General features: G+C 40.6%; 1 protein-coding gene across 1 annotated transcript in view; it reads right to left on the bottom strand.

Annotated features, from left to right (window-relative positions):
• The window catches only part of MCF2L (MCF.2 cell line derived transforming sequence-like), a gene marked incomplete at its 5' end in the record, with an annotated part of 62,474 nt that extends 53,792 nt beyond the window's left edge, over positions 1-8,682 (bottom strand). The window contains one exon of the mRNA XM_009578160.1: positions 8,543-8,682. Coding sequence (XP_009576455.1) covers positions 8,543-8,682 — 140 coding nt within the window. The remainder of the gene's footprint in view (positions 1-8,542) is intronic.
• Between the last annotated feature and the right edge of the window lie 4,545 nt (positions 8,683-13,227).

The raw sequence follows: 13,227 nt of genomic DNA, 5'->3' as shown, positions 1-13,227 counted from the left end.
AACAGGGTGTTAAATACTCTGAACTTAAGACTGGACTAATGAAAGCTCCTGCGTGAGGTCCAGCATTTTAGTAATCAACTTTCACAATTTTACAGTGCTTAATTTACTTTGTCTCCTTAGCAGATTAAATTTAACACTGGACAGTGTGTGTCATGCATACTATTCAAATCCTCTAAGCCCTGAAGGTGTAAGTGGGATTTAAAGATAAGAAAGGCTTTGCCTATACAGAGCTGAGCTTTAAAACAAGTTTAAGACATTCACAAGGTGGACATCGAAACAAATGTAAATTGTTCCAAACCCAGTAAAAATTCAGACTCTAAGTAACGTGTTGAGCTTTGACCTAATCTTGTCAAACTATGTATCTGACACAAAAGCTTCAGATTACCACTTGACTTTAAGATGCAACACTCTCACTTCAAACCTAAGCCTTTACATTTCCTTTCTGCTTACAGGAACATATGGCATTTACAACTGTTTGGCAGCTGTGTTCTGAGAAAGGAAGGGCACACACAGCATGACAGATTTTGCTGGAAGTCCTGTGATGTTGATGTTCTCACTGATGAATTTGAGGGGCTGCCAAGGTAACAGCAGGGTACAGGTTCCACATCTTCAGCCTGGACTGTAATCCCACAAAGAGGAGAGCGTGGAAATGAAACACAGCTGACAGAGATAGACACTGAAGCTGCAAAGCTGTTGCTCAGTGTGTCAGTGCAAACTGCCAGGGCGCCTGGTTTTTGGCACTTCTTATCCATATGTGGTGACGTTCATCCCTACCACTCTATAAAACAAAAGTAGTTAACTCTTAGCAAGTGGTGGGCTGCTTGTTTAGTTTGCAGATAAACGAGGAAATGCGTGTGGTTACCCTCCCACACGGGCTCTTCGCAAGGTCAGCCTGGACCCTGAGGGACTTACCAGCTCAAAACACAGCGTTACCTCAACATGGTGTCATGGTTTAACCCCAGCCAGCAACTAGGCACCACCCAGCCACTCACTCACCCCCGGTGGGATGGGGGAGAGGATCTTCCAGAAGAGTGAAAGTGAGAAAACTCTTGGGTTGAGATAAAGACAGTTTAATAGGGAAAGCAAAAGCCGCACACGCAAGAAAAGCAAACCAAGGAATTCATTCACTCCTTCCCATCGGCAGGCAGGTGTTCAGCCAACCCCAGGAAAGCAGGGCTCCATCACGACTAATGGTTGCTTGGGAAGACAAATGCCATCACTCCGAACAACCCCCCCTTCCTTCTTCTTCCCCCAGCTTTATATGCTGAGCATGACGTCATATGGTATGGAATATCCCTTTGGTCAGTTGGGGTCAGCTGTCCCAGCTGTGTTCTCTCCCAACTTCTTGTGCACCCCCAGCCCACTCCATGGTGGGGTGAGGTGAGGAGCAGAAAAGGCCTTGGCTCTGTGTAAGCGCTGCTCAGCATTAACAAAAACATCCCTGTGTTACCAACACTGTTTCCAGCACAAATCCAAAACATACTAGCTACTATGAAGAAAATTAACTCTATCCCAGCCAGAATCGACACACATGGCTGCCCCTGCTTCCAGAGAGCAGTGGTGGATCTATGCTGAGGAGACTGGCCAGACCCGAGCTCTGTGCTCTCCAGTGCCCCTTGCACTGAGGTTTGTTAGCTCCAGCAACACGCATGCCGTGCTGTGCCATGTTCTTCTGGTCCCTACCTAAATCCACCCCGCCACGCTTTGCTGCATCTACACTAGTGAAGTCTTCTCGGATCTGAACCTGCTGGAAGGCTTAGCACAGATATTTTATTTTCAGTTTTCCAGGTAACCCCAGTGTTATCCCAAATGATGGGGAGCTGGTGTAGTTAACAAGGAAAAGTCTACCTGAAGCTTAGCAAACCCTAACAACTGAGCTTTCAAACTGTCGGACGTTGACACTTTCGGAGGTCATCTCGTTCTGTTTTGTTACTCGGACAGGATGGCTCCTTAGTTTCCAACACCAGACGGTACCACAAACAATAGGATTTCTTAGAAGGCCACATGGTGTTCAAGCATTTGTCAACCATCAGGATCTCAAAGAAGGGGACGTTCTCCCAGGCAGGAAACCAACAAGGACAGATTTCAAAACAGGAAATTGCCGAACACAAGTTAACCTGAGATACGCTCAAGATCATGCAGTAGGACAGATTACAAAGACAGGCTGTATAAGGCTCCTTCTGAATACAAGTACAAAAGGCCTGTGTATTGTATTTAATCAGCAGTGTTGGGACTCAAACTGGCCATCAAAACCTGTTCTAAATTTTCTAATCTACACTATTTTTTATTTCTCTTGCAAGGAACTTCGTATTTAAGACTCAGTGTTACATATTTAAAATACTAATTTTCCAATCTCTTGTGACCACAAGAACTTTAGCTTGCTTTCTTTGTTCAAAGAAGAACCTATATGAGCAATGAAGAAAAGCATTAAAACTATATCCTTTTGTTCTCTCGTACAGCATATTGTTTTCTGATTGCAGTAGAAACTGCTAATTAACCAGAACAAAACTGTATGTTGAAAAATCCTGTCTTTTTTTTTTTTTTTTTTTTTAACCACTGCAATTATCTATTAATTTCTTTTGGACCAAGTTCTCATGCTACACCCCACATTTGGTAAATTCATATTCCGAGAATGTGTACACACTTAATAAAATAAGTTTAGAGTGACAGCTGTGATGGATAGAAGTATGAATAACACTTGCCTTCAGGGTACATCACAAATCTTAAAAGTCTATTTAGTAGGATAAATAGAAAGAGGAAAAAATACTTTCAAAACAGAGGAAAAAAGAAGAGAATACTGAATGCCCTGAGATGACTTCTTAAGGGTACATTAGGCAGCTATTTCAGGAGCCTATTCTAAACCTGAATGGAATATTCTTCCTCCATCCTGTAAAAGGTACGTCCCACAGGTTCCTCTCCCACTTTGCAATAAGAATGATGGACACTGTGTATGGAGGTCATCAGTTTTTTACTCAGCTAAGAGGTGAGACAACCTTGTTCTGCATTACCTCCTCTTCCTACCCAGCTCAGCAACAATCCCCAAAGGACTCACCCAGTGAAGTATTTAGAGACATTCTTCTTCTGCAGAAGGAGAATCAGACTAGCTACACAGATGTTACAAAATGTCCTCAAAGAATCTCAAATAGATGCAAGACTTGGCTCACTGTCCTCTCCTGAAACCCAGTTGAATTTACAGAGCTCCCCTCTTACAGACACTTATCTACAGATATGACTTCATTCAGCAACTCTATCGATAAGAACTATTAATTCCTGTGGATCAATACTTACATGTAAAGTATTTGTACCAATTCAACTTTTTAGTTAAAATACTCTTCCTAGAAAACATTGCCTTAAATACATTACATACTGCCGTGGATTCTCCTTCTTTCATCTTGTGTACTACATGTATAAAACCACTTGACCTAGGCAAAACCTTTCTCAGTAAAAGAATCCCCACCTTTTTAATAAAACTTTATTTTGTATTTCAATAATAATAAAAAAATTACTAGCTGCTAAAAGGAAAAATCTGTTTCTGAAGTATTACACTTATACCTTTACATTACCAAAACAGTAGTTACAAAAGGATTAGCTATAATTTTCTATTGTCTAGAGTACTCACCCAATCCACCAATTTTCCTGATACAGCAGTGATCTTTAAACATACATGGTACACGACTGTTGTCACACACCATGTCAACAGCCCTGTACTGAGTATTTTGAGATTATTACAAACCACACATTAGACATCGTATTTTATCCAGCTGTCTATAGAACATGAATTTACCTTGCAACGTTAACAACATGGTTAAGAAGATGGTTCAGCTCTCTGCTTAATGATACACAGTTGCACCAGGGTTAACCAAGTATCTTAAATTGAGATGAGGTATTCCCTTTCCACTGTCTCCTTTCTTAATATCCTTATGTATCAGGCATTTACACATCTAAGCACATGCTGATAGCTCTGCTATTTGCACTATTCTACTCCATGGTCATCTAAGTTGGTAACACGCAAGTTGTAATAGTTCCATTCCTAAATACAAGGTGCCCCGTGAGAATTTAACTCCTCATGATTAAAGTTCACTAAGAAAAAGATAAGAGAAAGTTTACACAGAAAAAGCTTGCGTAACCCAGTGTTTAGATAGTATAGAACAAGAATGCGGTAAGAGGGGGCAAGGTCATGTTTACCTATAAAATTAGGGGGAATAATAAAGGTAGGTTACGAGGTTTCAGTTTTTCCTCTTTCAACAAAGTCCTAAGCTAGTCTTATTACCAAGACTTCTTCTTTCACTTGGGAACACATCTTGAACACGTGATGCCACTGCTAAGATTTACTATACCAGTAAATATTTCATTGGGTGAACCCTACTGCAGAGCACAGAAAGGTCCTTTCTTATGAGGCTCTTAGTAGCTCCTCACTGTCATTCCCATGAAATATCATTTCCCTTAACATGTGACTGCAGGCAGTCAGACAATGAGTTTTGAGTTATTGCTGCCAAGCCCTTGCTGTGATCAGGAATCTTGTACGGGGCCAAGTAGCACAAGTAGTTTTCTGAGGAACTTCTTGTGGCTCCAGACATGCCCGTGCTCTACAGGGCTTTTCATAAAAAAAGTCCATTTCCCCTCAGTCAGTCAGAACAGCCAAAGGAGAGAGTTGCGTATTTCATAAGCTAAATGACACTAATCTGGAGAGCAGTCCATGCATAAAAGCTGTGGGCTGCATTTTTATCCTTCCCGTAAATCTGTACTCCTTAGGCCTCTTTAATAAACTTACAAAATAAACAAATAACAAACTGCCTCCACTTCCCTCAAAAGCAGTTTCCAAAGCATCCAAAACAGTCTTTGAAATTTTAGCCCTTGAGAACTAAGTTAACAGCAAAAATCCTATTTTACAACACCTTTAACAGCACTAGAAATATCAAGGAAAATTACAATACCGCCCATCTTTGGGCAGTCAATAATTTATCATTAGCAAAACGTATTTTATAAAATATAACATATTTTATATATATGCTGACATCCAGGAGGTATTTCTGCAGTTTGTTATTCCTATAAACCTGCACAATGGCTCATAAACAAAATTTTACACAGTAAGCTCGTAACACCGCTAGCAAAGATGTCAGGGATGTCTTCAGCCCTTTGAGATTATAGCAATTCTCAGGCATAAAAAGGTACCAGTTTTATCAGTATCTTTACAGTGGCATTATTTTTACAAGTTTGAAATTGAAAAGTTATCACCTGAAATATACCTGAAATATTGTTATATTCACAATAGTTAATACCTTACTCTTCATATCTAGCCAGCTGGGCTATCTCCTTCGTTTACACAGAAGTGTTCTCTTTCTAAAGAATTAGAAATTAAAGAAACAAGAAAATCCTACAAGAACAGCCAGACTTAAGGAATGGCCACTTCTGGCTAAATACGCATAGAATAATTGTTGGAGGCTAGAGGAAACGAACAGGAAAACCTCCAGAAAATCTACTCCCAGACTTTCAATTAGTAAAAATGCACTCCTGCCAAACTGATGCTCTGGGATGCGCTCAGTCCTCCCCCCTGCACAAGATGCTGTTTGTTCTGTTTGGAATTTCTCACATAAACCCCACTCTGTGAAGAAGTTCAATGGGCCACCATGAAGCACACCACCAAGGACTTTCAAAAGGAGGAGCAGATGTGAATTTAGTACATAATTATTTGTAATAACAGTATTCAAGAAAGACACTATCAAGGGAGGCTTAGCACCACACAGTTTAACCAAGACAGCGATAAACAAAGAAAATGAAGCTGGCCGTCAGCTTCACAGCTCCTCTCCCTGATAAACTAGGAGTTAACGAGTACAACCAGGAAGGCACCTCATAGTATTGTGCTGCGTATAACCAGTATTCCCTCACAGGCAGTAGGTCCTACGAAATAATTAATAGCAAAGCCCTCTACACAAGAACACTGTTTCTCTTCATGCATGTACAGTAAACAAAATCATGAAGGAAATTTGCCACGATTTGTTCCAAACGTGAATTGAGCATGGTCCATGCTGAGTTGCACTGAATGCTGTCAGTGAAAAGAATGCGAAATACAGCTTGAGACCAACATTTAATCAGCGTTACACAACCTGTGTTTCTAAGACTTTTTAATTTGTGAGAGCCATATAGCCCAATTTGAGAAAGACATAAAGGAGATCTCTTGATTCATACAATCATTCAGGTTTGAAGGGATCTCAGGAGGCTTCTAGTCCAACCTCATGCTCAAAGAGTGGTCAACTCCAAATTCAGACCAGGTTGTTCAGGGCTTTCTACGGCCAGGTCTTGAAAACCTCCAGGGACAGAGACTCCATAGCCTCTCTTGGCAGCCTCTCTCAATGCTTCATTATCCTCCCCGCAACATTTTTTTTTCCTTATATCCAGGTCAGATCCTCTCTGTTCCCATTCCCACACCAGACGCCTTTCTCCCCACTGCCCACCTCTGTGAGGAGCCTATTACCATCTCCCCACTGCCCCCCCCATCAGTGGGAGTGGTGGCTGTTGGGCCCCCACAGCTTTCCCTCCCCCAACTAAGCAAACCCCACTCCTGTAGCCTCTCCTTGCACATCAGCTCCAGCCCCGACCATTATGGGGCCCTGCTGGACTCACTCCAGTTTTTGAGTACTCGCCCTATGGTAGCTCAGAGCTGCGCCCACACTGCAGGTGGGGTCTAAGAGAGCCAGCCAGGGGACCCCCGCTGTCACCCACTCCAGGCCATGCTCCTGCTGGTGCAGCCCCAGGGTCGCTAGCCTTCACTGCTGTCAGGGAATCCTGCAGCTCACGTTTAGCCTGCTGCCCACCTGGGCCCCCAGGTCCTTTTCAGAAGAGCAGTCCCACAGCCAGTTAGTTCCCAGCCCACACTCTTGGAGAGGGTTAGTACATCCCAATTGCACGACTCGGCATTTGTCGTTGTCGAATTTCATGAGGTTCCTGTCAGCCCATTCCTCCTGCCCTCTAGGTTCCTCTGAATGGCAGTCCTTCCCTCAAGTGTATTGACTGGTTGACTAGTTTCTCAGGCACAAACCTGATGAGGGTGCACTCTATCTCCTCCTCCAGATCCTTGCCAAGGATGTCAGGCAACACAGATACATATGCTTCCCTGAAGAACTCTGTCTCCAGGTAGAGCATGAGCCATTAACCACCACTCTTTGAGCTTGATGATCCAAGCAGTTTCTCACCCACTCAGCAGCCCATCTGTCAAAGATGATGGAGAGCAGCCTCGCTATGACATTGTCCAGCCTCCTCACCACTCTCAATGTAGTTCATGTTATCCCAAAGACTAGATTTGGGCCAAGATTTCTCAAGAGATCCTTGACTTGATCCTCACCCGTTGCTAGTCATTCTCCTCCTTGAACCCTGTCTCTAAACACATAGGCCTTCAGAGAAGACTGAAGCGAAGAATTCAAGTGACTCAGCCTCATCTGCGTTGGCTGCTGCTAATTTACCCACCCCGTTCAGCACAGGTCTACATTTTCCTTGTTTATTCCTGTACTGCTAAAGCAACAGAAGTTTTACTGGTGGGCCCTTTATGTCCCTTGCTCCTTGTCCCTCAGCTCCAGGTGTGCTTTGACTTTCTTGAAATCATCCCTACATGTTCGGGCAATGTTTCTATATTCCTGTCCCTGTCCCAGCGTTCGCTTCCTGTATGCTGTCTTTGTACCGTGGCTCAGTCACAAGCTCCCTGTTCAGCCAGGTCAGTCTCCTGTTATGTCTGTTCATTTTCCAGGATGTACCATTCCTGTGCTTGGAGAACGATGTCCTTAAAAACTTGCAAGCTTTCCTCAGCAGATTTACTCTTCAGAGTTGCCTTCCATTGAATCCCACCTACCAGTTCCCTGAATAAGCCCAAAGTCTGTTCTCTTGAAGTCTAGGGTCTGTAACCTACTCTGCTACTTGCCTTCCTCACCTCCATCAGGACCTTGAGCCCCACTATTTGATTCCCTAACAGATTTTCAATAAAACCACAATTTTTATTGAGCAGCCCGTTGATAATACTACTGCGCCCTCTAAGAGAACCAGGATTAATTGCTGGGCCTGCTTAGCACCCTCAGTCAAAGTTTTGGAAGTGCTTCACAAGACTGTACGTTCAACTGAGCCAGGGAAACAGAGCACAAGTGGTTAGGGCAAACCTCTGTATGTAACTATAGAGTATTCCCTCACACTGAGCAACATGTTGAGTAGCATCCAGGAATTAGCATGTTCTGCCAAAATTATACATGTTTTCAATTAAAACACAGAACATTGCACTCTAAGATATAGCAAAGATAAGAAACAAGAAGACAATGTCCATCACAGAAATCTGCACCCATACGTACCAGGAAGTAATTTTCTGCTGAAATATAAATAGCACTATATAATTCATCTAACAACGACATTAGGCAGCTGTCACTAGTTAACACTTACAGACACTGCATTTTCCTTTTCTTTAATTAAATACCAATGTATTACCATGTAAGTGACCATGTAAGTGACTGAATGTGAAAAAACACTTAGCAGATGAAAGGGTATTTTCTCCTAGACAGGTGCTAACCTTGGGATGCTCGTCAGGTATGTCAGGACATTCTGGAACTCCTTCTCAGGAATCTCGCTGAAAGCTGGATAGTCTGGAAAGGTGATAACAGGGCATCCATCTCCCCCTCTTCCCCCTACAAAAGAAACAAGCAGCAGGCGCGTTTACATGCAAGTCCCTTTATCTAGCGTGCAATTTCCCAGTAATGAAACTACCGCGTTTCTTCTTTTTTTTTTTGTGCAGGGCTCATCAGCGTGGACACTGTTCATTCTGAACAGTCTAGTCTCTTTTTCAGAGCTTAGGAAGGTACTTGTTATACCACATTAGATTTTTTTCTGTACAAATGTCTTTGCTCATGTGAACGCAGTTCTGACACCAGATGGCAGTGCATCTTTCTTTTGATAAATGTCAATAGTATGTAAATATAACCAATTTGGAGAAAGAAATGAACTGAATTAGAAAAAAAAGTTAATTCAGAATTAAGTAGGTGAATCTCCATCTTGAACTGAATTCAACCTTCTTACCAGTTTGAACTCATTTCTACAATACCCTCCCCCCGCCTTCAGCTAGCTGCTCTGCTTCCAGGACAGTCTAAAAGAAGTGGCAGAACATTAAAAGAAATGGGGGAAGGTGTTTCAAATGAGATTTCCTGTTCAACTTCTCAGATCACCTACAAAAGGCAAAGCAGAGCCTTTTTAATGTGCTTTTTAATGTGCTTCACACACATTTTTACATACAAATTTTTTTTTTTTTTTTTTTAAAGGCAATGTTAATGTTTCATGTCTTAAGCAAGGATTTTCATAAAGACAGGCTGGACAAAGGACTCGCTGAGTCCAGCAACTGCATGAAGTTAACAGTTGGGGGTAGTAGGGACACGTTGCTGGAAAGTTATCTTTGCTTGACAGTTCAAAAAGAGAAGAAAAACAGCCAAAAATGACTGTGGCAAAATAATAATGATATTTTTTCCAGCCCTGAAATCTGACAATTGTGCAGAAATCAGCTGTATTAACAACACTGCCTGATCATGACAGCAACAGTGATTTGTGAAAATTATAGTGTGCTATTACCCACTTCAAGTGCCTTTACATCTAACCTCAGCAGAAAAAGAAGAGAAACATTTGAGCTCAGATTCATTTGATGAAAGAAACCACCATTTCCCTTCAAAACCGCGTGTAATTAGAAGAGCTCAAATAGTATCCTTATGTTAATTTGTGGTAAATCTGACTTCAATCTACCAGCTTACAGGCAATATGGTGCTACCACTGTATAGCTCTTGAAATCAAACTGCATCAGAAAATAATATGCTCTGGATGCATTTAAACAACAACAACAAAATGCAACTATTACGCAAATATCACAAGCTTGCAAATATAACCTTTACGATATATCCAAATGCAGCAACATTAAGTCAAGGAAGTTAGTTTTAGCTATATAAATGTTCACAATACAAATGTAAGTTAAGACCAATTTTGATCCTATTATTTTTTGTTCTACCCAGGCTCTCAGGACCAAAGCATTTTCCTCTCTCATTAGAATAATTTTTCAAACATGATAATGATTATTTCTGTTGCTTATGAGGTGTTCTGCTCTCTCTAGAATATCTATTTTTAGGTACAATTATACATTATTTGCTGTATCCCCGTTGGTTACTTGCTTTGTTCTACTTATTTCTATAAATAGGACATATGAAACAAAAGAAGAACAACAATAGGCTTACAGGACATGTCCTAAAAGCAGAAGCCCGGACTATGACCTTCAGGAAGTTCTCAGACCACCACCGACTGTCAAGGGCAAATAGAGCCATGCTGCCTTGACACTACCTATTAATTTTCAGTTTCTAGTACGGTCATCTGTGGTTATCTTGGGTGGAGACAACTCTGTCCTGCCACATGCTGTTAGAAGATCGTTGTTTACTGATTATCTTTTTCTCCAGTATTTTCCTGCTGGGACACTTAAGCATACATATACCTTCAAATGCTGCTCAACTGCTTTTCCTTATCAGGACCTTGCTGCTGAGAAGAGTTTAAGGCAGAGTGACCTGAAATGCTCTTTACACAATAGTGTAGGTAATACAGTGCTTTATACATAATAAATTCTGTAAAATTTCAGCTTTAACATAGCTGACCTATAGAACTCGCTTTCTATATTGCAACTTTAAATACATGGCCATCAAGGGGAGACAGGCCACTCCAGCTAAGCACTCGCTACTTACAAATGAGTGTTTGTCACAGCAAGCTACAAAAAGGGCATCGGAAATATAACAAAGTAAAAATCCTACTATAAATTGTGTTTGTATTAAATAACAGTAAAAGCAATAGGTGGGTTCACTTTTTAAAGTGTCCTTTATTTCATAACGAACCTGATGCACCAAGGAATGATTTTTCTCCTTTTCGGAATCACTTTTTCTTGCTTCATCTCTGCAAAAGCAGCATTACACATTTTATTCCTAACTCAGCTGTGTAAAATCTGATTTTCTTCCCTTCTCGCAGAAGTAAATCAAGCCACAGAATTCAGGGGGAGGAGATAAAAGAGAAAGTTTAGGAAGCTAGGTTGGGTTTTGTTGTTTTTGTTTTTAGTGAAAGTGAAAGCATTTGAGTGACAAAATGAACAATTTTACTTGTCTCATCCTTCTTGAAACACAGGTTTAAGCCAAAAATTTAAAACACCTTATTAATAGCAATTCACATAATAACCTTCCAGCACCTCAGAATTATATACACCCAATTATAAAAAAAGGACACGAAAACTTAGATGAACTCCATGAGTGCTACAACTCATGATAATAATTCAATTTGTACAGAGTAATTTTTAAAACTAGCAACTGGAATTTTAATCACCATCCAAAAAAGTAGTGATTTAACTGCAATATTTTAATAAATTCAGCTCTGTTGGTAGAGTGACTGTGTCTAATTACCTCAGTCATAACCATTCGAAAATCATCTCTTTCTCCTTCCCTTCTAGCTCACAGTCCTGAAATTTCAGCCACAGCTGTGGAACAGCCTAAACTTATTTGCTGGGCAAGTTCTGTCCACAATGGCACACACAAGCCCACTCTCCTATTTCTAGGCTTAAGCAGGGATGCACTGACCTATACAATTGGAATTTAATAGTTTTATGTGTTCCTAAGACAACAAAGTATCTCCTTGAGACCATTGAGAGCATTTTCTTAGTCTAGTCTTAGTCTTTTTTTTTTTTTATCTGTATTTCTGAAAGGATATTAAACCCCCTTATTTTTGTTAAAAATATAAACACTGTTGTGATTATGCAAAGGTCAGGTTGGATGAGGCTTTGAGCAACTTGATCTAGTGAAAGATGTCCTTACCCATGGCAGGGGGGTTGGACTAGATGATCTTTAAAAGTTCCTTCCCAAACCATTTGTGATTCTGTGATTGTAAGATGTTGGAAAACATTCAGTATTATTTCTTTTTGAAATACTAAACAAATGCCACTTGAGTGTCAGCTCTAGTTTCTGTTTATTGCAAGGAGCAGAAGAGATGCATCAGTCCTTACGTGGGTGCAATCAGTCCACACACATTTTACCTGAAATGATTCCCAAGAATTACTTGAGACTTGTCTCATAACATGCAGCTGTAAGGAACATTCTCCAAGTGAGAGGATTATTACTTTTCAGTCTAAAAATGGAAACACCATGAAAGTAAAGAGCACTGAAGCGTATGTCAGCAATTAAAAAAAAACATAAAAACACACCGCCACTTTAAATCTGCTTCCACCCTACTTCCGTGAGCCTTAATAACAAAGTGTTCCTTTAATGAACTAATTTGTAACTGACCTGGGCAACCTATTCAACTGAAACTTCTTTAACGGATTTAGTATCAAAGAAAACACAAACTACCTCTCTAAAATGGAAATTTTTCAGTGGATAAACCTCTACAATTCTAGTAAACCTCCAGTTAGGTGGAGCTCTTCTAAATAGATCTATGCGCCTTAGTCTAAGGCCAGTTTTTACACCAGCGGCAGCCCTGTGTTTTGGAGAAATACACGTTTTAAAAACATGTTGAATTCGAATTAGCTCCACAGGTTAAGTAGCAAAATGACCTAACTGTATTTAGGAAATAGCACTCTGTGTTCCTAACTTTTGTATACAATTATTTAAACAATAGCACCAGTGTTAAAATTATGTGGACCCAGAGCATCGCGATCTCGTGTATGAAAGGAGTGGAAAAATGATCCTTGGAAAACTAGCTGTGCTACTGTGAGATAGGACTGGTAAAATCTACCTTAAGTCTACGTAATTTAGCATTTATTCTTTATATTCTGCTACATCTAACTTTTCCCATCACAGTTGCAATCTCTTTTGGGTTTGTTGTCTTTTTTTTATTAAGCAGGTAGGGTGATAGAGAAGTGCCAAGCCATGGCAACTGCAACACTGTTTTACACAAATTCTAATCAAGAGGCATATTGGTGACTTGGTATCTAAAAACAATCTCAAATGAGAAATAATTAATATTCTTTTCAATTTAAAATGGCATTGACAGGGAAAATTATGAAAACTATGAATTGTGCAGCTGCTAAAAAACACATGCACATGCGTGCGTGCACACACACATAGAGAAAAGCGTAATTCCCCACAACCCTGTGAAAGACAGTTTTTTTGGTACAGCCAGCAAAATTGGGGGGCAGCAAAGGAGATTGCTGAGACTTCCAGGAAAGAAGAGCAGGAGATTATTTTGTAATGTTTCCCTAAT

Source organism: Fulmarus glacialis, unplaced genomic scaffold (genome assembly GCF_000690835.1).
Source record: "Fulmarus glacialis isolate BGI_N327 unplaced genomic scaffold, ASM69083v1 scaffold415, whole genome shotgun sequence".
NCBI classification, from domain to species: domain Eukaryota; kingdom Metazoa; phylum Chordata; class Aves; order Procellariiformes; family Procellariidae; genus Fulmarus; species Fulmarus glacialis.
Note: the sequence above shows the minus strand (reverse complement) of the source record. Positions and strands in the feature narration are given on the sequence as shown.